Source organism: Emydura macquarii, unplaced genomic scaffold, assembly GCF_026122565.2.
Source record: "Emydura macquarii macquarii isolate MOO-44397 ecotype Brisbane River unplaced genomic scaffold, CSIRO-AGI_Emac_v2 contig_1363, whole genome shotgun sequence".
Taxonomy (NCBI): domain Eukaryota; kingdom Metazoa; phylum Chordata; order Testudines; family Chelidae; genus Emydura; species Emydura macquarii.
Window position 1 is genome coordinate 391,135 of NW_027131500.1, and position 24,813 is coordinate 415,947.

Here is a 24,813-nt window from a genome sequence, read left to right on the forward strand (position 1 = left end):
GAACTTCACCCTTCATTCCCAATCACCTCTGCATGACAAGTTGTTTCTGCTCCACCATGCATTGCCCAAATTTCCCAAAAGACAGTGTGCTGGACAATGGCAAGTTGCACACTGGGATACCTATCCATGGTGCACCTATGGTGACTAGATTCCCAATTTTATAGGGACAGTCCTGTATTCAGGACTTTTTCTTATATGGGCACCTGTCCTGATTTTTCACACTTGCTATTTAGTCACTCTAGGTGCACCACACTGTGCATCAACACAAGCACACCTGATGAATACGTGCATTGCCAGCGCAAGGAACCAAGTATGCATGTGCTCAAGTGATATACTAACTGCGGCAGCTTTATGCCAACATAACTTGCATCAATCAAAGTGTGTAGAGTAGACAAGGCTTAAGACACGTTATTTGAAGAATCTGTGAGAGAACCCAAGAGCTTTGACTCCCAAGTTTCCTATTCTAATCACTAAATGGTAGGAGCAGCATAATAGCAATGATTGTAATTTACAAGTGTTATCCAAAAAGCACTTTCTATGGTATAATGATAAGTCATACAGCAGTTTCCCTCTCATCAAGTGTGGGATATTGCACCTTAAAAACATTTAAAAGTAATACTTTCTTGCTTCCTATTTACCTCACAATAGTTTGCTGTGACACTGGTATCTACATCTGAATACGTCTGAATACTGGCAGTTATCTGTCACACAAAATATATTTGTGAAAAGCGATCTCAATGTTTTAAAGATAAAGTAGCCAGGATTCTTCCTCAAGCAATGATGAGCTAGAGATCTGCACCGTACAATATATTGTGCTAAAGAAATAACATAGGATGTCTCTGAATGGAATTATATTTTAATCAGCTTCCTAGTTACACTACAATATGGGAAATATATAACCTCAGTTTTTTCTCTGATTAAAAATGTTCCATAGAGAACACAACAATAGAGGTGTAGTAAGGCTCTATTGGTGTATACTTGCAAACTATTATTGATGAGTCCTGATATTCAGGGTTGAGGTTTTGTATCTTACCGTGCTGACAGGACCCATTTGGCTTCTGTTTTGACCCTCTAATAATCCCCCACTTCTATGACCCTCAAAACAGTCTTCCTTGATTCTGCCCTCAGATAGATTATGTATTTCCATCCCTTGCTGCCCACACACCCTCCAAATCACAGAACATGATGGTCTTACCTCATGTGGATATAGTACCATTCTAGCACTTGGTTATGTAAGTTTAATTGCTATTGACCATGCTTTAGCTGGTCTCCACAAACCACTCAGAAGTCCAGTGGCATCAAGACAAGTCACCAGGATCAAGAATTCTGAAGGAACACACACAGAAATTGCAGAACTATTAGCTGTGATATGTAACATATCATTTAAATCAGCCTCTGTACCAGATGACTGGAAGATAGCGAATGTGATGCAGATTTTTTAATAAGTCTCCAGAGGCTATTCTGGCAGTTAGAGGCCCGGTAAGCCTAACTTCAGTACCAGGCAAATTGGCTGAAATTATAGGAAAGAACAGAATTATCAGACATATAGATGAATGTTATTTGTTGGAGAAGAGTCAACACAGCTTTTGTAAAGGGAAATCATGCCCCACCAATCTATTATAATTCTTTGTGGGGGTCAACAAACATGTGGACAAGAGTGATCCAGTGGATATAATGTACTTGGTCTTTCAGAAAGCTTTTGACAAGGTCCCTCACCAAAGGCTGTTAAGCATAGAAAGCAGTCATGAGATAAGACAGAGGGTCCTCAAATGGATCAGTAACTGGTTAAAAGACAGGAAACCAAGGGTGGGAAAAAATGGTCATTTTTCTGAATGGAGAGCAGTAAATGGCAGGGTCCCCCAAGGATCTTTACTGGGATCAGTGCTGTTCAAAATGTTCATAAATGATCTGGAAAAAGGATTGAACAGTGAGGTTTGCAAATGATACAAAATTACTCAAGATAATTAAGTCCAAAGCAAGCTGCAAAGAGTTACGAAGGGATCTCACAAAACTGGGTGACTGGGCAACAAAATGCAGATGAAATCCAAATGTTGATAAATGCAAAGTAATGCACATTGGAAAACATAACCCCAATAGTATATACAAAGTGATGGGATCTACATTAGCTGTTACCACTCTAGAAAGAGACCTTGGAGTCACTGGAAAATTCTATAAAAATATCTTATCAGTGTGCAGCAGTAGTAAAAAAAAGCTAACAGAATGCTAGGAACCATTAGGAAAGGAATAGTTAATAAGACCGACAATATCATAATGCCACTACATAAATCCATGGTACACCTACACCTTGAATACAGAGAGAAGTTCTAGTAGCCTCATCTCAAAAAAAGATATGTTAGAATTGGAAAAAGTACAGAGAAGGGAAACAAAAATGATTAGGGTTATGGAACAGCTTCCATACGAGGATAGATTAAAAGATTGGGACTGTTCATCTTGGAAAAGGGACAGCTAAGAGAGGATATGATAGAGGTCTGTACAAGAATGTAAGTGTTATTTACTGCTTCGCATAACAGAAGAATAAGGGTTCGCCCAATGACATTAATAGGCAGCTGGTTTAAAACAAAAGTAAACACTTCTTCACATGACACACAGTCAGATTGCGGAATGCATTGCCAGGGGATGTTGTGAAGGCCAAAAGTATAACTGAGTTCAATAAAGAATTAGATAAGTTCACAGAGGCTAGGTTCATCAATGGCTATTAGCCAAGATGGTCAGGGATGCAATCCTCTGTGTCTCCCTAAGTTTCTGACTGCCAGATCCTGGGACTGGATGTCAGGGGATGGATCAATCGTTAATTGCCATGTTCTGTTCATTCCTTCTGAAGCATCTGACATTGGTCAGTGTCAGCAAACAGGATACCATTGGTCTGGCCATTCTTATGTTTTCATGTTATGTTCTTATAAGCTCTGCTCCAGTCAGCAATTAGTCTATAAGTGTGGAGGAGGATAAACCATGGTCAGCACCAGTTCAAGAAAAGCGAATGCTGCTGTTGTGTTTAGCACCCAATTAAAAGTCTGAAATCCCATTTCAGATTTCAATCTAAGTAGCAGCCATCTAAGCAATTTTCAGGTACAGTTACAGAACATTGACAAAAAGGAGATACTAATGCATAAATACCCCATTTGCTGAAAGAGCACCACGTGATCTAACCAGATTCCCTTCTCCTTCTTCTTAAAAAAGCCAAAAACTTTGAAGAAATAAATGTAAAGACACACTGTAATAATTTGCTTAGCTACTACAGTGACAGGCAGTATTGAAATACCTTTGTATGAAATTTACTAAACAATTATAGAAATCGTGTGCCCTCCTTCCTTGTAATAATATAAATGTTACTTCAGGAAAATACATATTCCATTAATGATCCCCTAACCTATTAATCTCCTTACATCCAAATAACCATGTCATCTCCAAATAGAGCCTCAATAATCCCATGAAAGGACCTGAAAAATGTTTGGATATCGAATCCCAGCCTGAGGCTAATGACTATTGAACCCTTGGAGAGGCAGCAGCAGCCAAGATTGTCCTGAATTGTTTATGCTTTTTCTGAACCCAGAATACATCTGTGACCATTCATCTCTTTCTTGTGCTAGAGTCTGAGATCCTCACTGAAGAGAAAGGCAAATCTCTCACTGACTTCAGTGGGAAAGGTATCCGGTCCAGTCGAATGATTATTGGTATGAATGTGGAGACAAAAGAAATCAACAATTTAGAACATATTCTTTATTACGCCAGATCAATGACTATAACATAGGATTTTATTTTTATTACTCTTCTTATTACATACAATTGTAAAATTAGTTCACTCTTGATTTTCTGTCTTACTAAATCTATCTGCTGTGCTCTAGACTGAAAAAGACCACAATTTACAGTACTTTAGCATGTATCACAGAATTGTTTTCAGGATTATTATTTCATGCCATCATTTAAGTATCCAACTATTTCAAACAATTTCCTTATGCTACATGGTTTTTTCTAGAATCCAGTCTGCATATTCAGCCACTTTTGTATAGACACCTGGTTGTTCCGGACGAGCACATCCTTCGCCCCAGCTGACAATGCCCACCACATACCAGATTTCCTCATGTTTGCATGATAATGGCCCACCTGAATCTCCCTGTATCACAGAAGGAAAAGTCAGGATGTGCTAAAGATGGTTTCAGTCAGTACTTCACTTACGAAGCAGGGCCTGATTCACCATACCATTACTTCTGTTTCATACTATTGCAAATCCATCAGGTTCTATGGAATTGCACTACATAGCACAAGCCCAGATCTCAATCAGGCTCTGTGTGTTTCAGGAAAGTTAACTTCTACATATTTTTCCATTCAGCTGGACAAATTTCTACTTAACATCATCCAGCAGCGTTCCAACTAATATCTACATCTGTTTGTTTAAAACGTAATGAAAAATATACATTTGTATTTATAATTAAGAGTTTCCTCTCCTTTATATGCTAGTGAGGAAAAAAATAGGGCAATTTGCAGGCTTTTATTTTGTGACCTTGATCTTAACATCTCTTTGTCCTCAGCCTTTTAACTAAGGTCAAATGTACCACAAGTTTTCTATCTGGTTTGTCCTCTGTTAGGGAAACTATCTCCTCCACACCACTACTGTGCCAAAAAGGAAGTGTATTACTGTGTCAGCATGTTAGCTGAAAAGGGTTCCTTCTTTGTCTCATTTATCTATGTGTTGGGCAGCTATAAATGAGAATTTGTTATAGAATGTATGCATCTATCCATACAGGTTTGTTAAAAAGTTGATGCTATTTTTAAAGTGTTGCTACAAGACTGTAGCCAGTGCATTTGTCACCCCATTACCTTACAAGCATCCTTTCCACCTTCTCTATAACCAGCACATATCGTCTTGTCATTTATTCCGTACTCCTTGTATCTTGCCTTGCATTCTTCATTTGATACTAAAGGAACAGGAGCCTTCTGAAGAGTATCTTCCACTTGACCTATAAGCAACACAATATGTGATTAAGATCACAAAAATGTCAGTTGAATCAAAATAAGGAAAATAATACTCTAGGAATCCCAATGTAGAGTTATAACAAAGAGGGAGCACTGAACAAAGAGTCCTCTCAAAGTGAACTTGCAAGCATTGTGGGCCAGATCCTGCTCAGATAAAGCTGTGTAAATCCAGAGTAATGCCACAGGTTGTTGACAGAGCACGTATGGGATGACAACCCAAGATACATCATTGGCTCCCGTGGGAGAAGGGGTAAAGGTGAAGTATAGGTGTCACATATCACCACTTACAGGTGCCTCTGGTTGCCAATCTAGCGACATCCTAAGCTGCCCTTGGTAACTCTTAGGGTGGCCTCTGGGTGTGATGCAACAGGTTATGTGGCATGTCTGTATCTTGAATTTACTGTGCTGCTTGCTCTGGTCCTGCTCAATGTGCCTTTGCGCATGGCATATTGTCTGTCCCGAAGGAGAACCTGTGGGTTTCTCCTCACCTCCCCCATATTGCTGCTAAGGTGCTGGACTAAAGCACCCATTATTATAGGCTCCTCACTGTGGATGCTGCACTCAGTGGCAGTCATGCAGTTATTCACCATATTAATATCTACCCTGTTTTCCATATTTGTAAACCATGTGGGTAACTGCTTTTACGACACTATATTTTGTCAATGAACCTATCTGGCCACTGCGCAATCCTCAGAGCTCCCTAAGGGGTTAGCCGTGAATCCACAGTTCCCTGAGGATTTCAGGAGAGGATCACTTGCAGCCTGCACCCCTATATTTGCAAGTAGCTGTGAGCACTGCATAATTATGTATTTGTATTACTGTAGCATTTAGAGTCCCCAGTTGCAACATCTGTAGTGCTCAGAACCCTGCTATGTAAACACCTGCAGACATGTACATGCATTGAAACTGACAGCAGTGACAGAGGCAGTTTCTTAGTAATTAGATTAGAAGAAATCTAACATTTTATTTGTGTAAATTCATCAAATTTCACATTAAACATTAGCTCTCAAATCTAAGTAGGAAGGTGGGTAAAGGAGCCATCACTATGTAATATCGTAACATAAGATTTTAATCCTGTATTGTTCAAAAGCAGGGTACAGGGCTATACAAACAAAACAAAGCTCAATCTTTTTGTTTCTGGGTTTATTCTTTAGACAGATAGAGGGGGAAGGGACGCAGGCCCACCCTCTACACTGAGTCCCAGCCCAAGGGCCCTACGAATGGCAGCTATGCACTGCTGATAGTGTCCAAGTCTGCCACTCTTTCCTCTGGGCTATTTCCCTGTCTGCCCCATCAGTTCCTTGTTCCCTGCCCCCTCTCTGCCTGGACAGGGCTTCTTCTCTCAGGCCTCAGTACCTAAGGAGTGTCTCCACTCTGTTTGCACCAGTCTTCTCCCTCCTGGTCCCAGTACCTTTCTCAGAATTCTTTTCTGCTCCTTCACACAGCACAACACTCCTCCTACTCTGCCTCCAATCACTCTCCCACATGTCTGGAGCAGGGGGGTTTGATCAGGCACCTGGCTGGGCCTTTTTTGGCCTCAAGTGCTCCTAATTACCCTGTAGTAACCCCAGCTTAGTCTGCAGGGAACAGAGCACTGAGCATTCTAGGGCTTCTAGACCATTCTAAGCCTTCTACCACTCTCCAGGTACATGCTCGCGCTCCACATTCTCCATGTTCTTGCCTTTGTATCCCACCCTGATACCAAGTGGCAGGAGCTTTTACCACCTGTCGAAGGTGAGGAACCCCGGTGGGCCAATCTCTATTCCAACTTGACCCCACAGCCTTCTGGGGACATGAGTATGGGCGTGTACTTGGTGCAGTTCATCCATCGCCCCAATACCTGCCCTTTCTGTGGTGTGAGAGAGACCCTGGTGCATGTCTACCTCGAGTTTGCCAGGCTGCAGCTGCTGTTCCAGGTCCTTCAGAACCTCTTGTTGAGGTTCTGGCTGTGCTTTTCCCCACACCTGTACGTCTACATGCACCCCATCCGGGGCCCCACAAAGTCACGGGTCCTCTTCGTCAACCTCTTCCTAGCCATGGCCAAAGTGGCCATCTACAAGACCAGGGAGAGGAGGTTGGCTGGGGGGGGGTGTGCTCTGCAACTGTGGGGCCTACTTCTGTTCCTCTATCCATTCACGCATCCAGGCAGAGTTCCTCTGGGCAACATCCACTGGCTCCCTAAATACCTTCCGGGAGCAGTGGGTGCTGTCTGGAGTTCTTTGCTCAGTGTCCCTTTCTGGTTCTCTTTGTTTGACCCTGTGACACCCTACGCCTGTTCCATTAGTTGTCCCACGTAATTAATTGTGCCCTGGGTTCAGTGACTCCTTCCTTTAGGCTGAGGGAGGGGCCTTTAGCAGTGGGTGGAAATTTCTCCCACTTCCCAGACTACAAATAGAACCACTCTCCAGGTACACGCTCGTGATCCACATTCTCCATTTCCTCACCCTTGTGTCCCGCCCTGATACCAAGTGGTAGGACCTTTTAGCACCTGTTGAGGGTGAGGAATCCCAGTGGGCAGTCTGTATTCCACCTTGGTTCCGTGGCCTGCCAGGGATATTAGCTGCTGGTTCCTTTATGGAGCTGTGAGCACAGGTGTGTACCTGGTGAGGTTCACGCCTCATCCCAATATCTGTCTCTTTTGCGGCATGACGGAGTGCATACATATCTGGAGTGCATCAGCTTGCAGCCCCTATTCTGGCTCCTCCAGAACCACGTCCTGAAGCTCTGGCTGCATTTCTCCCCACACCTTATGATCTATGCACACCCCTCCATGGACCCACAAAGTCACGTGACCTGCTCGTCAACCTCCTCCTCGCCTTAGCCAAGGTGGCCATCTACACCACCAGGGAGAGGATGTTGGCTGACGGGGTGCTCTGTGGCTGTGGGGCTTATTTCCGTTCCTCCGTCCAATCACGTATCTGGGCAGAGTTCCTCTGGGCCATATCTGCTGACTCCTTAGCTACTTTTGAGGAACAGTGGGTGCTGTCTGGGGTTCTCTGCTCAGTGTTCCCTTCAGGTTCCCTCTGTTTAGCTCTCTGACCTTCACACCAGTTCCTGTTTTCTCATTTGTTGTCCCCCGACATTAGTTGAGTCCCAGGCCCAGTAGTTCTTTCCCTTAGACTGGGGGAAGGGGCTTTTAGCCATGGGCGAGCACAAGGCCACCCATGTCCCAGAACCCAAATAGTCACCACTCCAGCTGCCCTCTGCCCTTGATGCATCACACGATATATTTTTGTCTTAACATAAATAGATAGAAACTAAACTATTATAACTTGATTTCTGTACTTAACATACTAAAATCATGGATTTCAGATCAAGGTTGTATTCTCAAACATTTCCATTCCTTAAATCAGCGGTTCTCAACCTTTTTTCCCCCGAGTACCACTCAGGTCAGGTACAGTCAGGTCAAGTGGTACTTGACCTGACTGTACCTGACCCGAGTACCACTCGGGAAAAAAAGTGCAGCAGCAAGGTTATCTAATAAGCATCAAGACCCAGCTCAGAGGAGTTCTTTATAAAAAAAAAAAAAAAAACCTCCTCAGTTTTATTTTAAATTAAAAAAATTTAAAAGGAATACCTTCCATAACACAACTCCAGTGGGCTCAGGTTTGTCCAAGAGACCCTTCCTAAGGCAACTCTCACTCTCAATGGGAATCCAGGGAGTTTTACAAAAGGCTCCCCAATGCAGAACCCCTTTGGGACAAAGGGAATATCCTCCCCTGTCTCTCTAGGTGACTGACAGTCCAGCCAATCAGTTCTTTTCCCCTCACTCTGTGACTTGTTGACACCGAGCATACAATGTGAAGTGTATTCATAGGTTACATATTTGTCATACCTTGTTCTTTTGTGTAACCCCATCCGATCACCCAGCAGTTGGTATACACTGTATTTGCTTCTTCTTTCGATGGCAAGCATATTGGCTGCTGTAAATCTAAAATTTCATTAAAATTATTAGTCTGGTCAGAAGGTAGCTTTAACTTTAAGGTTTTCTGTGTCCCCACTGAAGCCCTGATACTATTCTCCTCTTCAGGCTTCTCCCTGTATACTGTACAGTACCACTCTGTTCCTGTCCAAGGTGGACAGGGTGAGACTCTCCTCAGAACCCATCCGTTGTACATTCGAGTAAAGAAACTCTGGATTCATGTACAGCAGTCCCGAGAGCTACCCAGGGGCCACCCACCCTGCCAGGCTTCCAAATCTAGAAAAATAATTTTACTATAATGTAATATTCTATGTACCAGTAAAATTCATAGGTTTATCAAGTTTCATTAAGGCGATGTCATATCCAGTCTCTGCAATCACATATTGAGGGTGAATAATAATCTTTTGGACTTTGAAGAAAGGCGTATCCTTATTTATTTCAGATAGTTTTAAAATGCCAGCATAAACATACCAAACATCAGGACTCTCGAAACTAAAGGAAAAAGACAAATAAGCAATCTCAGGTTCAGACATTTTTACTACTGTATATTGTTTGCAGATGCCAATGTTTTCAGTTATCCCCGGGTGCACAGGGGAGAGCACTGGTGCCATTCTTTCCATTGCTCTGTTTTAATGCTGTCAAACTAAAAAGAGGTTCAGGTTTTCCCTCTCCTCAGCTTTGCATTTCTCCTGTTCCTCTTTTCATTTATATTCCCATCTTCATATCAGCTTTCCCTCTCCTTTATGTTCCCATTCTCATTCTTTCTGATCTTTTTTCATCTTCTTTCTCTCTCTATCTCTTCTGGTCTCTTTTTGGTCTCTTCTCTCCTTATTTTCCTTTCAAAGGGCCTGATCCAAACCACACTAAAGTCAATGTGAGTCTTTCCATTGATTTCAGTGTGCTAAATTTTTATTAGCCAAAATAGAATTGGAAATGTAAATTCCAGTAGAGTATACTCAAGGACTCATCTAATATAAGATGACTCTTACCACTAAAAATGTTGCTGTAAATGTAGAAGAGAAAATGTAATTACTCAGAGCTACATGAAAAATTCCAATTCATTTGTCTAGATTCAAATTTCATATGAGTGCATGTGCTAGTGACTTTGTAGGAGATTATTTGATTTCAGTATTTTACTATTAAGTCACTGTTAAAAGCTCAGTAAGAGCATAAATTAAGTAATATAAATGATCTTAAATTGATTTTCTACAGAAAGTTTATATGTGAACTGGCAAATATCAGTTAAGTTCACCAATTTTCCATCAACAGAGTAAAGCTATCTTTCTTTTAATAGGGTGCTCTCTTGCCTTTTAAAATATTGGTAAGATTCTATTCCTATAAACTTTTGATAACATGCATGTAGAGATAATGTTTATACGATTGGACTTATTACTAAGGGCCAGAGTTTGACACCCTTAAGTAAGATTACTTGCAGAGTAAGATTCCTTATTCTGAGGTCCACATGAGTAAAGGTTGCCTGTGTTATCGGATTGATGCGCTCTTTCTTTTGGGCCTGTCACCTGTCATCTCCTTCCTGTTCAGCATGGTTCCCCCAGCATTGGGGCAGTTTCCAGAGACAGCACTTTCATTCAGTAACTGACAGGATGAGCTGCTTTTAAAAAAGGTAGACAACACAATGAGGCAAAGGGACCAGCTGAATGTCAGTTGTGTATATCAGGTCTCCAAACTATGAAAGACTTTCATGTGCATTTTACTGTACTCACAACCTTGTCAGCCATTAAAGGTACATATTGTATGTTTCTATGCATGCTAGTATTCAGGACTTGCAGACTGCACTAAATTCCATGGTAGTTTTACAAATCACTAATAATTAGAACATAAGAAATAACTAATTCATATAAATATAAGAAGACTTTGAAAGAGGGACAGGCCACTTGAGTCACTTAAACTGAAGCATTTCAAATGTAACGTCTTAGTAATTATGCTCTAGAGATGAATTTCAGTGTAAGTCCCTGTTTCCAGGAACTTTTAAACAGAGTAGGCCAGAATCTCTGAGGTGCACCAGCTCCCTTTGCACTGCTCCAGGCAAATAGAAAATAAATTGACCAAATCTTGCCAGTTGAGAGTTCCCCTAGCATGGCAGAGTCCTCAATTAGCAAAGAGCTCGTTCCTATGTTTCACAACCAGAGTTGTGGGATGTGCTGGGGGAAGAAGAGGGCATGGCTACTGCGCTGCTGTATTCTAGCTATTTTCAACTGGCAACCAGATGGGTATTACTAGCTGTCATAGATTAGAACTGATTAGAGCAACCCCAGAGATTAGCATACAGCTCATGTTCCACACTGTATACAATTATTCAACACTATCTGTAGGCAAACTTTATTTAAAAACGTTAAAGACACTAATGTCCATTGATGCCCAAATCTTATGACAAATCTTGTCCTCAACAAAAGCCATCAGAGCACAACATTCCTTTGAAAAAAAATAACGGTGAAAAATACATTTTTTTCCACACTCACTGTACAGTGGCCACACAGAACCTGACAACATTTTCCAGTGAAATTCACCCACGAACTGAAAACAAACATGAGACATTTCAGTCTGTGGAGTTTTAAAAGACATTATAAATGCCTCAAAATATTGGGACTGGAAGTGTCTTCTCATTTGGGACGATAGTGCCGGTATTGTGATGCTACACTGGAGCAATACAAAAAAACTCTACATGTTGTTGAGTTCCAGTTGTTGTAGGAACCTGAATTTTCTGACTGAAAAATCTCACCTTTTGGTTTCATTAAAATAGTTGTTTCGTCCCTATTCCTCATTTTTACTATTTATATTTATTTTTTGTGAAAGATAGGTGTCAATTGAGACCTCACATGGTGTCAGAAAGATCTTACACTAATCCATTTCTTTATGAATAATACTCACTTATCAATGCAATGGGCAGCTGTTAGAATCCACTGATTACTGATGATTGACCCTCCACAGAAGTGGGTCTTAGTAGATAACTTGACTTGCAAGCTCACTTGCCATGGCCATTCACCAGGGGAAGAAACCGTCCCTCCAACAACTCTTCTATTTAGTTTAGATTGCTGCATACACACTATGGAAAGAATTAATAGCCTGTACAACTTTATTTAACAGTTTACATCCCAAAGGATCTGAAAGTGTTCTGCAAACTGATATATGAACTATATTTTGGAAATATTTCACCCACCAGTAGAATTTCAGCCACGTTTGGAGCATCAGCTAAGTATTAAGAGAAACGGTAACATCTACTGAATTCTGATCCTTTTATGTGTATGATCTCAGTGTAAATCTATTGTTTTAATACCATGCACATTATTTACAGCCAGATTCTGTCACTCTTACTCTTTGAAATAACTCCTAACTTCCTAAGGGATCCCACTGATTTCATTGGGACTATTCATGGGAAAAGATACCATTCATGTGTGTAATGGCAGTAATTAGGTTTACTCATATTGATGTCAATGGAGCCATCAAGGAATTTTGTCCATTAACTATACACAGCTTTATTAAGTGAATTTTTGCTTACCAGTGCTGCCTTTGGTTTTACATAACCTTAATGTATAGCCAGAGATCCTTCCTTTCTCATGCATTATTCCAGTTGGAGATCCATTTGAGGACATTCGCAAGTAGCATTTGCATTCACTGTAGACAAAATTAATATATAGATTAAGTTATAATTTTTTACCCAGTATACTTGCTGTATGATTTTTTCAGCAAACTTTAAAACATGACAAAAAATTCTCTCACCCTTTCTGATTGCATGATTCTTGGAGCAGAAAATAAGTAAAAAACTGGCAGCGGACTGTGTCTGTGCAAACCTGCTGACAAGCTTTGTGTCCTTTAACATAGGTAACATTCAGTTCAGCTCCCAAAAAGTTTGTATCAGTGTAAGTCCGGGAATGGCAAGCTGTAAGGCATTAACATTGCATATGTCAATAAATCAAGATGCTACATGCACTGGTGCTCCATTCGCAGATTAATTTTCTATTGCTTATTAAAATTTATCATTTGAAATTAATGTGGGTTTTTTTTTATTGTAACACATTTTTTACCAGGAAAAGATCTTCTGCAGTTTAGAAGACTAAAACCTGACATAGCATTTTCTTTTTGTTCAACTGCATTTGGAACCCCACTTCTGGAGGTCTTAAGATGACAAATATTTCTAAAAGAAAAATTAAAAACAGTATTAGATCATTGAACATGTCCTAAAACTGATAGCACAAACTAAATGCCTCCCAGAGTAGGTCAAACTATAAATTGCACAATCTGACTCTAGGGAAATTAGATACTGTGTACATTGGCATAGCACTGTACTGTACCAGTTGAGGATCTAGCCTGTTGTTATTAAGATTTTGCAAAGCAGCAGCACTTCCAAGTCCTAGCAAGTGAAGTTCCTATTTTATATGTGTTGTCTTTTACATTTCTGCAAAAATAATTCCGTATAAAAAGACATTAAGAGAACGCTAAGTTTTCATGGTTCAACATCGAAGGTGCTAGAAAAAAAGTGTATGGTATTTTTTTGTCAAAAGGCATGTGGTTATGACTATTAAAAACTGCATGGCAATAATGATTGTGCACAAAGGGGTGAATTAGGTTCTGCACAGTCTTAGCTTTGCAAGGAAATCTCAGGGAATGGCAAACTCAGATTTTTTTTCACAGACTTTATTGTTCCCTTGTGGCTCCATTGGCTTCAGAACCCCAGCTTCAGATACCTGTTTTAAAGGTTTGATAAGGAGTCACCTTTTGATTATTTAGGAGAATTGGAAGTTTATTCCCTCTCTGATGTGTATTTCCTGATCAACTTTTATGGTACATGCCCCTAGATATGGAACTTCAATAAGAGCCCCCTGTGCACATCAGAGAGATTAACTGAGATTAATTAAACTGAGATTAAATGTCCCCTTTGATACCATATGCATATGAATAAAACATTTATAAAGTTGTATTTTACTAAGAATTACCTTTTACTGAGAGTTTCCACAGCTATACTAACAGAACGTTATTGTTATTAAAAATGAGCATAAGTATTTTAATCCTTCTAATTAGAATTTTTCAAATTGGCTGTCATATTCACCTTTGTGTTTCTACGTTCGATTCACTGGTAAAAAATGTAAAGAATAAGCAGTTTGGATGATAAGTACAAATCGTTCGACAAACAAAGGCATCGGGAGTGAAAACACTTGTAAGATCTGTTCCTGAAAATACTTCGTGAGGAAAAATGTCCATACGACAATCTGTGTAAAAGAAAAAAAAAAGGTTTCTAAACTCTAATAATTTCTGATGTCATCAGAATACTGGGAGGCATTTATATACAAGCCTTATTAATTTTCCTCTGTATTTGAAGGCAATCACAATATTTTAATAAGAAATCACATTTTATGAACATCTTTTAAAAAGTTCTTTCTTTCTGCTTCTTTATTCCTTCATTCTTTTCTCATTTATTTCAAGAAGCAAAAGGAAGACGACAAATATTTTTCAAATGTATTTACTAGTTTGATTTCAGGACAGTGGTGATAACTACTTGTTGTTACTTCACAACTACTGTAACTCATGCAACTATTTTGATAAGATTTCAAATTGGTCTCAGCTTTTTCCTCATACTTAAAAACTCATTTTATTGTCATATATTTTAGCCTCCCATCTATGATAGCCAAAACCAGTGAGTAGAATTCACTAAATGTCAATGGAATTTCTTCTATATCGTGTGCGTGCATGTGTGTGCACATGTGGCTATCTAATATAAACTAAAACTGGACAATGTGAAAAGCCATTCCTTAACTGCTACTGCTGTACTGCTGGTATGGGCATGGATGTTAAGAGATATCATCATCTCCCTTATCCACGCCCTCACCCCATGACTTCCTCTTCATTATCTTCTGATTTTAACAAATAGGTGTCATCATTGCTCATATTAATACTGGGAAGAGTTGGATTACACTCTTTTTGAGATTATTCCAGAGATTATTTCTATAATGGGACTAGCAGAGTCTGATAAAATACTGTAATACAGAAAAAGACAAACAACAGAAAGATCAAAAAATAGAAAATGTTAAAATTAGTTGAAGAGATTTCTAGTGAAGGAAGTTCTATGAACTCTGTTACACAGGAGTTCAGAATAGATAGATGATCATAGCAATCCCTTCTGGCCTTGGAATCTATGAATCTGTGAACTAAGATAATGATGAATTCAGAAGAACAATGTTACAACTAAGATAGGAGAATGCCAGACAATATGAGGAAGAGGAGAGAGATAAGAGGAGGATGAAGCAGGATGTTACAATTAAGTACAGGAGAGAATAATACCCAGAATCTGACCTTGCAGAATTTTGCCTGGATTGTAGGAACAGCCTCCCATGGTATATTAGGCTTAGCAACAATATGCCCACATTTTACAGAAAACGCATTCTCTAGTCAGTTTTATGCTTACTTTAAAAGTCTCCAAGTGTATACTCTGCACATAATGTGAAGGCACAAGCTTTAATCTATTCCTGATCTTCTGACTTTGATGGGCTTTTATCTTACAATTTTTGTATCTATGATACAAAGGTAAAATGCAGTTTGAGCAAACTGCTCTTACAAGCAACAATTTTAGGTCTTCATTTCAGAAGACATTTCTCATCACAGTGATAAAGACAAGAAAGTTAAAATGGTCAGAACCTGTAGTTTGAAGTTTATTGACATAGACTACTAATTACAGGTCCCAAAAACGGAATGAGTTGATACTGCTGCCTTTTTATGCCATGAATGTAACACATATACATATGAGGCCTGTAGGATACTTAGATAGAAAGGAAACTGAATGACAAAGTTAAATGAATAGAGATGTAAATAGTTACCTGTTTGAGAAAGTTGGCAAGGTTTTAATGAAAATCCAGATACAACATTATCAAGCAGCCTTATGCTGGTTGGTGTTGCCATCTTGCTATATTTCAAGAAGCATTTGTTACTGAATGGGGCGAAAACAAACTTATTTAATAGGACAACAGACCAGATTCTTCAATTCATGAAGTCAGCTTTATGCCACTAAAGTGGACTTCAGCTTACCAGAAATGGCCATCAGAGAATTCTCCCTGTGCAAGGTAGCTCTCTGCTGGGAGAGGCAGCAGAGCCAGCTCTTGCACTAGCATTACTTTCCACCCACACTGCACAGAGCAGAACAGGCAGTGAGGGGTTTGGCAGAGCAAAGCCTCCCATCCAACAATTGATTAGCTGAACCCTGCTTAGCTTTTAAGTTCTGACAAGATCACAGAACAAAACCAGTACAGCTACTTATCATGTGGCTTCTCGGGTTCTCAGTTCATGGTACCCTGTTTTATAATCATTTCCCAGAGTACTAACCAGAGCAAGACTTAGCATTCTGGGGTAGGCTGGTGAAACAGAAGTTAGCGATCCCTATTCACCCCAATCACACCACTATGCACTGAGCCTTCACTGGGATTTTTGGGAAGATTAATAAGCTAATTCTTTGCAGTATATTTTAAATGAAAAGTGTGGGAAGGAGAGGAAGAATCTTCAGCCAAATACTGGGGAAGAAGTGGAGCCCAGATACCTGAGCATAATTGTCATCGTTTTAAAAAGTTTGCAAGAGACTTTGAGCCTAATAACCTGGTATATTGAGAGCTACAGACCCACAGCAACTGCAGGATTTAGTGTGCATTGTGGGGGACCTTACCACTTTTTTATAATAGCATTTTACAAGCAACAACTAATTAAACAGCACAATATTCCTGTTAGCAGAAAATTATTATTGTCTCTATTAAGTTACTTGTTATAATATTGCCTTAAAAATGTATATTGGCAAATGAACATGCAGAAATATAGTGTTGGAAAAGGAAAACAAGAAAACGTTATACTTAAAAGGTCTGACTTTTATGCACATTCTCAAAAAAATATGCAGTGGGGTAGAAAAACACAGAAGATATTTGCTAATAGTGAAATTTTATTATTATTTATTATTTTTATTATGGTAGTGCCTGAGAGAAACATGGCAATTTCCTGCAATATCCTTGAAAAGCCTTATTATATTAAATGCAAAGATTATGTATTACTGTGGGCTGGGATTGTATGTAACCTTTCTAGGAGGGAGATGTGACATGAGGCTTGGGGCTTCAGAGGATTATATTGAAATTGTGCCAGACGAAAATGGACTTTCAGCTAAATAGCCTGACTTGGAGCCTTCCTTCTGATCCAGCAAATGGATAGGGCCTTTTGTCCAAGTGGGGAACCTAACCTGCGCATAATGATTGGAAGGAGTTGATCTTCTAGAGTCTATAAGATTCGTGGATGAGCACTAGTAAGCTTTTTAGCATGTGTGTAGATTCTTCTGTTATTTTGAATATATTTTCTCTGTAATGCTTTTACCTTAAGAACAAATGTGCTTGCTTAGAAAAAACCCTGTGTGATAGAGTAATTGTCAGCGGTTACAAGGTGTTTATAGCCTCTGGAGAGGAAGCAAAGCACAGACACTGGCCTGTTTAAGCAGTCTAGTTTGCTGGGAATATCACAGTGTAGGCAGGGAACTGTGCAGCCTGAAAAACTCCAGGGGGAGGGAGAGATGCAGGTTTCTACTCAAGAGTTGTGACAGCTGAGGAGCCGGAACTTAGAGTGGGTGACCTTGGTGAACTCCAAGGAGAATATAGGTGCAGTTCCCCTGAACTGTGACAATGCCTATGGAACAGCCAAGAACAGGGCCTTATTGAGCTAGGTGCTGTACACATATAGGGTGATAGGCTAGGAATACAATGGGTTTTTTTTAACTTTTTTAAATATAGCAGCAAAGAAACAATAGCATACACTTTCATAAGAGTAACAATAATGGCAATAATGTATTAGTAACAAATAATAATTTTAAAATTCATCCTAGGTCCTGATCTTGCACTGAGCTGAATGCATGTTGATCCCTTTAACCACTGTCAGTGAGACACTGTGCAGGTGTTGTGCAGATGGAGCTTAGTGCAGGAACAGGGCCATAGCTTCAATTCCTCTTTCTATTAAATAAAACAAAATACTCTAATAATAAGATTAGAACTTAACAATATCCCATTCTTGGAACAACAATTATACATCTTTCTTATCTAGCAGTTGTCATCATAGATCTCAGAGTACTTTACAAGGGAATCATCATTTCTCATTTCACAGCTGCGAAAACTGAAAAAGAGGGGTGACAACTTTTAATTAACTAGAGAATGATAGCCAATGTAGCATTTGAAATCTTCACCTCTCCTGCATTTTAGACTCTCCAGCACTGTAATACCATGCTAGCCTTTCTTCCCATGAATAAATCCAAGTTAAACCAGTACAGACCTTTTTCTACCAATAAGTCTAAACCTGATTTTAATAGGAAATCGTGATTAATTGCTACATTTCAAAGAACACAATGCTATGTAAACATTATTTCCTTAAATAGCTTCCCTTTTCTTAAATTTTGCCTGTGATTTACTGTGCTAAGCCATACTGCTGTTCAGTAAGAAGGGTCAAAATGTTATTTACCGAAACCCTGCACTGTGAAATGCTCCTGAAGCATACGTAAAAAATTGACAGGCATAGTCATTGGTGCATCTCTGTTGACACTGTTGATAGCTGTCAGCTGTAGATACATTATAATTTGTCCCTTGCATATCCAGGCCTGTATGGACATTCTTACTGCAAGCTGGGGGAAAAAACAAACACTATTCTGAAGACATTTTTATTAGAAGTGCTAAAGGTAGAACAGTTCACATGAAACAACCTTACTCACTTTATTCTACTGCTCTTATTCACTTGAGTAGCGCCTTACGTTGTACATATTCCCATTCATAACATTGGGATTGCAGACAGAGTAAGGTGCTACTTGATATGCATAAAAGTGGCAGAATCTGGTCCTAAAGGTGCACCTGTGTCTTTGCAAGAGAAAAGGACTGAGGACAGTCAGATCGCTGAATGACCATGATGGGATTTCAGCCAAGTGGTAGTTCACATTAATACTAAAGTTTGTCTTTCTACTTTCAAAATTCGCAAAGCATAAAGCAGCACTTTAACTGTTAACACTTTAACAAATTCTGCCCTCAGATACAATAACCAGCTCCCATTGAAGTTCATAGAATATGTATACATGCATCCAAAGGGAGAATTTGAACCAAAGAGACTGAAATAAATCTCTTCCCCCGAGTAGATGGAGGTTTTATTTTTTACATTTTGGGACACTGGGTTGGGTTCATCCAGCACATTTGTCAACTAGCCAGAGTGTTCCCTTATCATGAATACAAAGGGCCAGATTTCGATTTGAACTACACTAGACTGATTCCAGAATAACTCCAGTGCCATCAATTAGAATGAATAGCAGGAAAAATGTCCTTACAGCGAGATCTATCAGACTGGGTAAAAGCAATTTAGAACTATGAATATGAGTTAAATATCTGTGGCATCAGTACATAATTTGACAGAAAAGGACTTCAAGAATGCTCTGCCCGGTGAGTGCCTGTAAGAACTGAGATGCTGAATTCTGAATAAGCTGCAGCCTAGTGATATACAATAGGCCACATTTAGCCTTGATGTAAGCAGGCCTCTCTCCAGTGAAGGCAATAAAGTTGTGCACACATAAGCCAGGCTCTGCTTGGCCCAATATCAGCCAGGGGTTCCTAAAAGAAACAATTGCAAAAAATATAATCTTGCATGTACAGGGAAATTATTTATCAGTCATGCCAAGTCTGTTTTGCTGAGCACTGGTCTCAGCTGGGTGACATCTTGATGACGGTACGAAGAAGTTTTAGTAATCGATTTAAAATGTGTGTCCACCCATAAGTCTGAGATATGGCACACTGACTCCCTTTATTTTATAATATATTATTGGATGAACACAGTAATGAATTATCAAATGGCATCAACAAGCTAGAAGCATCATGCAGCAACAACAGAGAGTCTACACTCTGTGCTTGTTTTGATTGACTTCTCCATAGAGTTATGGGACGTCATTGCCAAATATCTCATAAACAACCAGTTAGAGCAGAAATGACAGCAGAGCACTCAGACGGAGAAGTAAAATATATTTGAGAATAATCTGTAGAGCTACAACAGCATAGAAGTACAGAATACCTCACCTTGTGATTAAACCGAGTGGAAGAATAAGGTTGTACTAGTAGAACTTCCTTGCTACCCTGTAGTTGGGAGCCTAGAAGTCAGGGAAATGGGATTCAAGAAGAAGCTAATAAAGGAATTGTCAGTTGTTATTTAAAAGACTTCCCATGAAGTGATTATCCTCCATAATTAGCTTTCTAGCTCCTTTTTTAGTTCCATTCTAGCTCTTTGAAATATTTGCTGTGTGTCACACAGTGTAAAATAGCCTCACTTGCACACTAGATGAATAACTATATCTTACCACTGATTTGAGTGTTACATTGTTTTAAGGAATGTCCGGAGGTTGCACCTTCCATGACCACCTTTGGCAATATTTCAGTATCACTGTCTTTCAAGAAGCAGGTAAACCTGTATTTAAACAGCAGTGTTAGTCAGGTAAAATTAACCCCAAAAGTCCAAACTCATGGAAAATAGGTTGCGTGCAGTGTTATGTTTCTAGGCTCAAAGAGCAAAATACGTTTTCAGAGCTAGCTTCTCAACTGCCTTTTAGCCCCTTCTGGTGCAAGAAGAATTAAAACTGCCTTAAGGCACCAGCTCTGGCCCTTCCTGCCCCTTCCAACATAAAGGGTAAGGAAATCTAGGCATTCCAAAATTCCCCAGCATCATAATATCAAGGCATTCCAAATGCTTGCAGATTTAAAAATCTTAGGGGCTGGATCATACTATGTAGCCAGTGCTCCATTTTGGCAGCACTTGATCTTAGCCATAAGCCATGTGGTAGCTCCAGGAAGCCATATGGCTCAGAGAGGCAAAATACCTTTAGAATAACTCAGCTGTCCTGGATGGTGTGGAGGGATCTAGCCATAACCCTTTTTGGAATAGCTAGTGCCATATGCCTAGGTGTGAGGCACACTCCACTGGGAGGGAGCCATGATGGATTAGATATGGGAAAGGAGTATCTACAGAAGATATATAAACTAAGATGAGTAGGCCTTTAACAACACACAGCAGAACTGAAGGAGTGCACAAGTGGTTTCCTTTTCCTGAAGTTAGAGTTCCACTCCCAAAGGTTTGGGAAATGCTGTTTTAGATGATCATTTCTAAAAAACGTGAGTGTGTCGCCCATGGCAACCTGTTCTTCTACTGGGAGAGCCCCCATTGTGTTCTTCCTTTAAGCACATTGCAGCATTTCCTATGTAAGAATACTACATAGATGGAGTGGTGCTGAGTGCCTAATGTAGACTACACATTAGTAGCATAGAAAAATCTGCTTTTGTTACAGCGATAAGGTATGTTACCTTTTTGCAGGATCTTTAGTCCATGTTGCTGGAAGGTAGGTGAACAACAGACACCTAGGATGGTAAGTACACACTATTCGACAGTAATCAACATTTGGTGTGAAAACCATAGACACGTCTCCTCCTTGGAAGTACGTATTTTCATAGGTCTGAGTTTTACATTCTGATATAGAACAGTGAAATGCATTAATTTGTGTTACTGCAGATGGCGAATCTCACACAATGAGTTGACCAAATGAGGGCTAAGGCAGAGTCCTGGAGCCAGATTCTCTGATGATATAAAACTACATAACTCCAATGGGCCCCAACATATTTCCTCTTAATCCATCCAAGCTCTAGCTTTAGCTGCTTTATACCAAGGAACAAAATACTCTCTAAACACAAAATGAAATACTGAACATGAAGCAATGTGAAAGAGTAAAAGTTTAAGAACTGTAGAGAACGTAGAGTGTGATAATATAATCTCAAATTTGCAGGTGCACATCATCAAGCATGAATTAACTCTCCTACAGCAAAACACATCCACATAGTTCGTATGTGTGAAAAATAGAATAAAGGCTGTAATAATCTGTTCATATGTTCCAGAGTTGGGGTATGTGCTAGATCTGTGTTTTAAAACAAACACACTTAAAGGTGGTTTAGAGATGCATACACTATGCTGCTTGTTGTTTTGTTGGTTTTGCTATGTATATATATATATATATATATATATATATATATATATATATATATGTGTGTGTGTGTGTGTGTGTGTGGATATGAGGGTTTTGCTCAGTAGTCAGTTCTACTACTAAAAGAAAAAATGGATAAAGGAAAAATATTCTATTCTGTATGGAGTAGGAGTAAATTCCAGTGAAATATATTTACTTAGTTGATTACCCTGTTATTTGACAGCCCTCACACTGAATTGAAAACCATGTCCAAAACACTTCAACAAAATAAAAAAACTTTAAATATATTACAAATAACTCTTTAAAAATGCTCTTTTCAGTTAAACTCTTTAAATTTTAACTCCTTCCAGGACTTTAAAACCATTTTTGTTCCTTAACTTATTATATTTAGGTCCCATGAATACAAATTATTATAAAACATATTTTAGGGAATTATGTACATCAGTGAAAATACGTATTTTTAAAGAAATTCAATAGGTTAGGATCTTAATTAGTTTGGTTATTTGCCAGGTTTTCACAGTTTGTGGACAAATAAGTGCACCTCTCTGTTTATACCAAAACAACATTTTAGAAGTATTGAATGTGACTATGACGTGTGTGTGTTTGTGTATATATATTTACTGTTTTTCTCCAAATATAGAAATTTATTATCACTAGAACTTAATTTACATAACCTTTAATTGTGACAACAAAAGGAATGCCATATGCTACAATTTGAAACATTTAACATAGTAAATACATTTTTAAAACAGTACACAATTATCTGATGAATCAGATGCTCAGTAGTTTATTTACCTTTCTGTACAGAACACAGAAGAAGGTAAGTATTTATTATTCTGGTTTTGGGTGCTCTAATTTAGCAGGGGGAATTGCTTCCACAATCTTTTGAGAAAGTACAAAGACTTTAGTTTTCCAGAGCTTCCAATCCAAATAATACATTTATTTTAAAATATTAAATTAATTTGTCAATCTGTTCTTGGTAAATATTGCATTATCTAATTCCATCCTGTGTGAAAATAGATAATTCATTAGAGAGCATAAAACTATATTAGGTATTTCTTCTAATTTATTGGCACAATGGTCATCATGAAAACATGATGGAATGTTTGCCAATCAAATGAAGTAAATCATTAACATACACTGACATTGAAAAATATACAAGAGTTTTACTTTCCTCCAATTGCTATTTTTCAGCTATTTCAGCAGAACCATAATGCCCAGTAAGATAAATGGTTTTAGAGTTATTCACACTTCTTACAATAGACTTTTTCATTTAATAATATGCAGATGTTACAAGGATGCTACTAGTATCCTGAACCATTTCCTAGGTTATTTTTTTAAAGTATAATAGTGTCATACAAAAGCGATGTGTAGGTAAGATTGAAGCTTTTAAAAAGTCTGTTGCTGACTTTTAAGCCAAGTTTCTCTCTTCAATATGGCTGCTTGGCTAATAGTTGTTAAACTATACCCTCCCCCCTGCCTGCTAGCATGGGGGAGTTGAATGGCCAGGGGAAAGGAAGCTTCATTGTGGCTTCCTCACACCCTGGAAACCCATAGCAATCTCTTGCTGCTATGCAGATCCCTTGGCAGCCAACACAAGTTACAGCAGCTTTAGGTTGCTCTAATTTACACTGGGTGACTGGCCAGGAAGAAAGTCAGCCCAGGATCATGGGAGCAAAAGAGATGGCTTAGAGCCCCTACCCACAGGAATTGTGCTATGCACTCTTCAGCTGCAGCTAAGAACCTTTGCTCTACTGTTCTGGGTTAGATATACTTGATCTGATTCTAATCTCACTTGCACTGGTTTCTTATAGTGTTATACTGAAGTTATTCCTAATTTACACCAGTTTAACAGAGCAGAATCAAGCCCACTGTACAATCTTTACTAATGTGAGTATATCCTTTGAAATCCAAGGGACTATTCATTGAATAGTTACTCAATAGTACTCAGGTACCATTCAATGTGGGGTAAGAGTATCAAAATCTAAGGTCTTGGTTTGCATGCAAATATTTAGACTGTCATCAATATTACTCCCCTTAATCTTACCTTTTTAAAAGAGTTATATTACTCTGTGTGCACATTTTAGTAAGTATGCATAAACTTACCACTGTAAACTGAAGTGAATAAGAAAATGAAATTAACGGTTTGATAAATCCAAACCATCCTAAAAAATAAATACATCAAAATGTTTCTTTAGGACATCATTAACATGTGATGCAATTAATCTTAACGAGGACAGACACATTATTTAGTGATTTACATGCAATTTTTCTGTCAGACAGTCATTTAAAAATAACATGTACAGTCTTAGGATACAATTGGAACGATGATGCTGATATATATATATAAAATAGCATCCATAAACAGCAGAAGTTTAATATTGTATTTATGACTGCAAGAATGAATTAAACTTACAAATACTAGGACAAATTCTGCTCCACTCTTCAGTGGAGTTACTCTGGATTTTCACTTGGTTAAACTGATAGCCAAATTGGCCCACTAATTAAAATTTCGATATTATGAATATGACCATCTCTTGCTACTCATTTATTTCCAAATGGCTTTTAATTTAAACAGCTTCTATCAACAATGTAGGCATTGTATTCAACTTTAGTATTTCTAGCAAAATATGAAATCTTACAAAATGAAGCTTAAATTTTTCACAAGTTGTGCTGCAAATTTTAAGAGCAGCAAATGAATGTTTATGTTAGCAATATAACACATCCATAAACAGATCAACATGCATTTTGTAGTGGATACTACCAATCTTTCATTTGATAGCAATTAAAATAATGCAAGTTATTTACCTGAAAACACAATAGCTGCACTTGTGTGAGTAGCTCTGGCTAGATAGATAACGTGTATGCTGTGCTAGGGGAAAAAAAC

The 24,813-nt window shown here is 38.8% G+C and overlaps 1 protein-coding gene across 2 annotated transcripts; it reads right to left on the bottom strand.

Moving 5' to 3' along the window:
* Positions 1-3,723: 3,723 nt before the first annotated feature.
* On the bottom strand, positions 3,724-24,813 carry KLKB1 (kallikrein B1). 2 transcript variants are annotated; one of them, XM_067551593.1, is made up of 15 exons: positions 24,735-24,813; positions 24,033-24,091; positions 21,256-21,418; positions 20,259-20,365; positions 18,395-18,554; positions 15,742-15,851; positions 13,980-14,139; positions 12,958-13,067; positions 12,653-12,812; positions 12,432-12,547; positions 11,804-11,978; positions 9,231-9,406; positions 8,828-8,923; positions 4,837-4,976; positions 3,724-4,132 (listed from the first exon to the last, which is right to left on the bottom strand). In XM_067551593.1, the coding sequence occupies exons 2-15, from the start codon at positions 24,088-24,090 to the stop codon at positions 3,977-3,979; spliced, it is 1,887 nt and encodes a 628-aa protein (XP_067407694.1). In that variant the 5' UTR covers position 24,091; positions 24,735-24,813; the 3' UTR covers positions 3,724-3,976. The 2 variants fall into 2 exon arrangements, with proteins under 2 accessions (XP_067407694.1, XP_067407695.1); XM_067551594.1 differs by lacking the exon at positions 24,033-24,091 and having other exon boundaries at positions 24,735-24,783.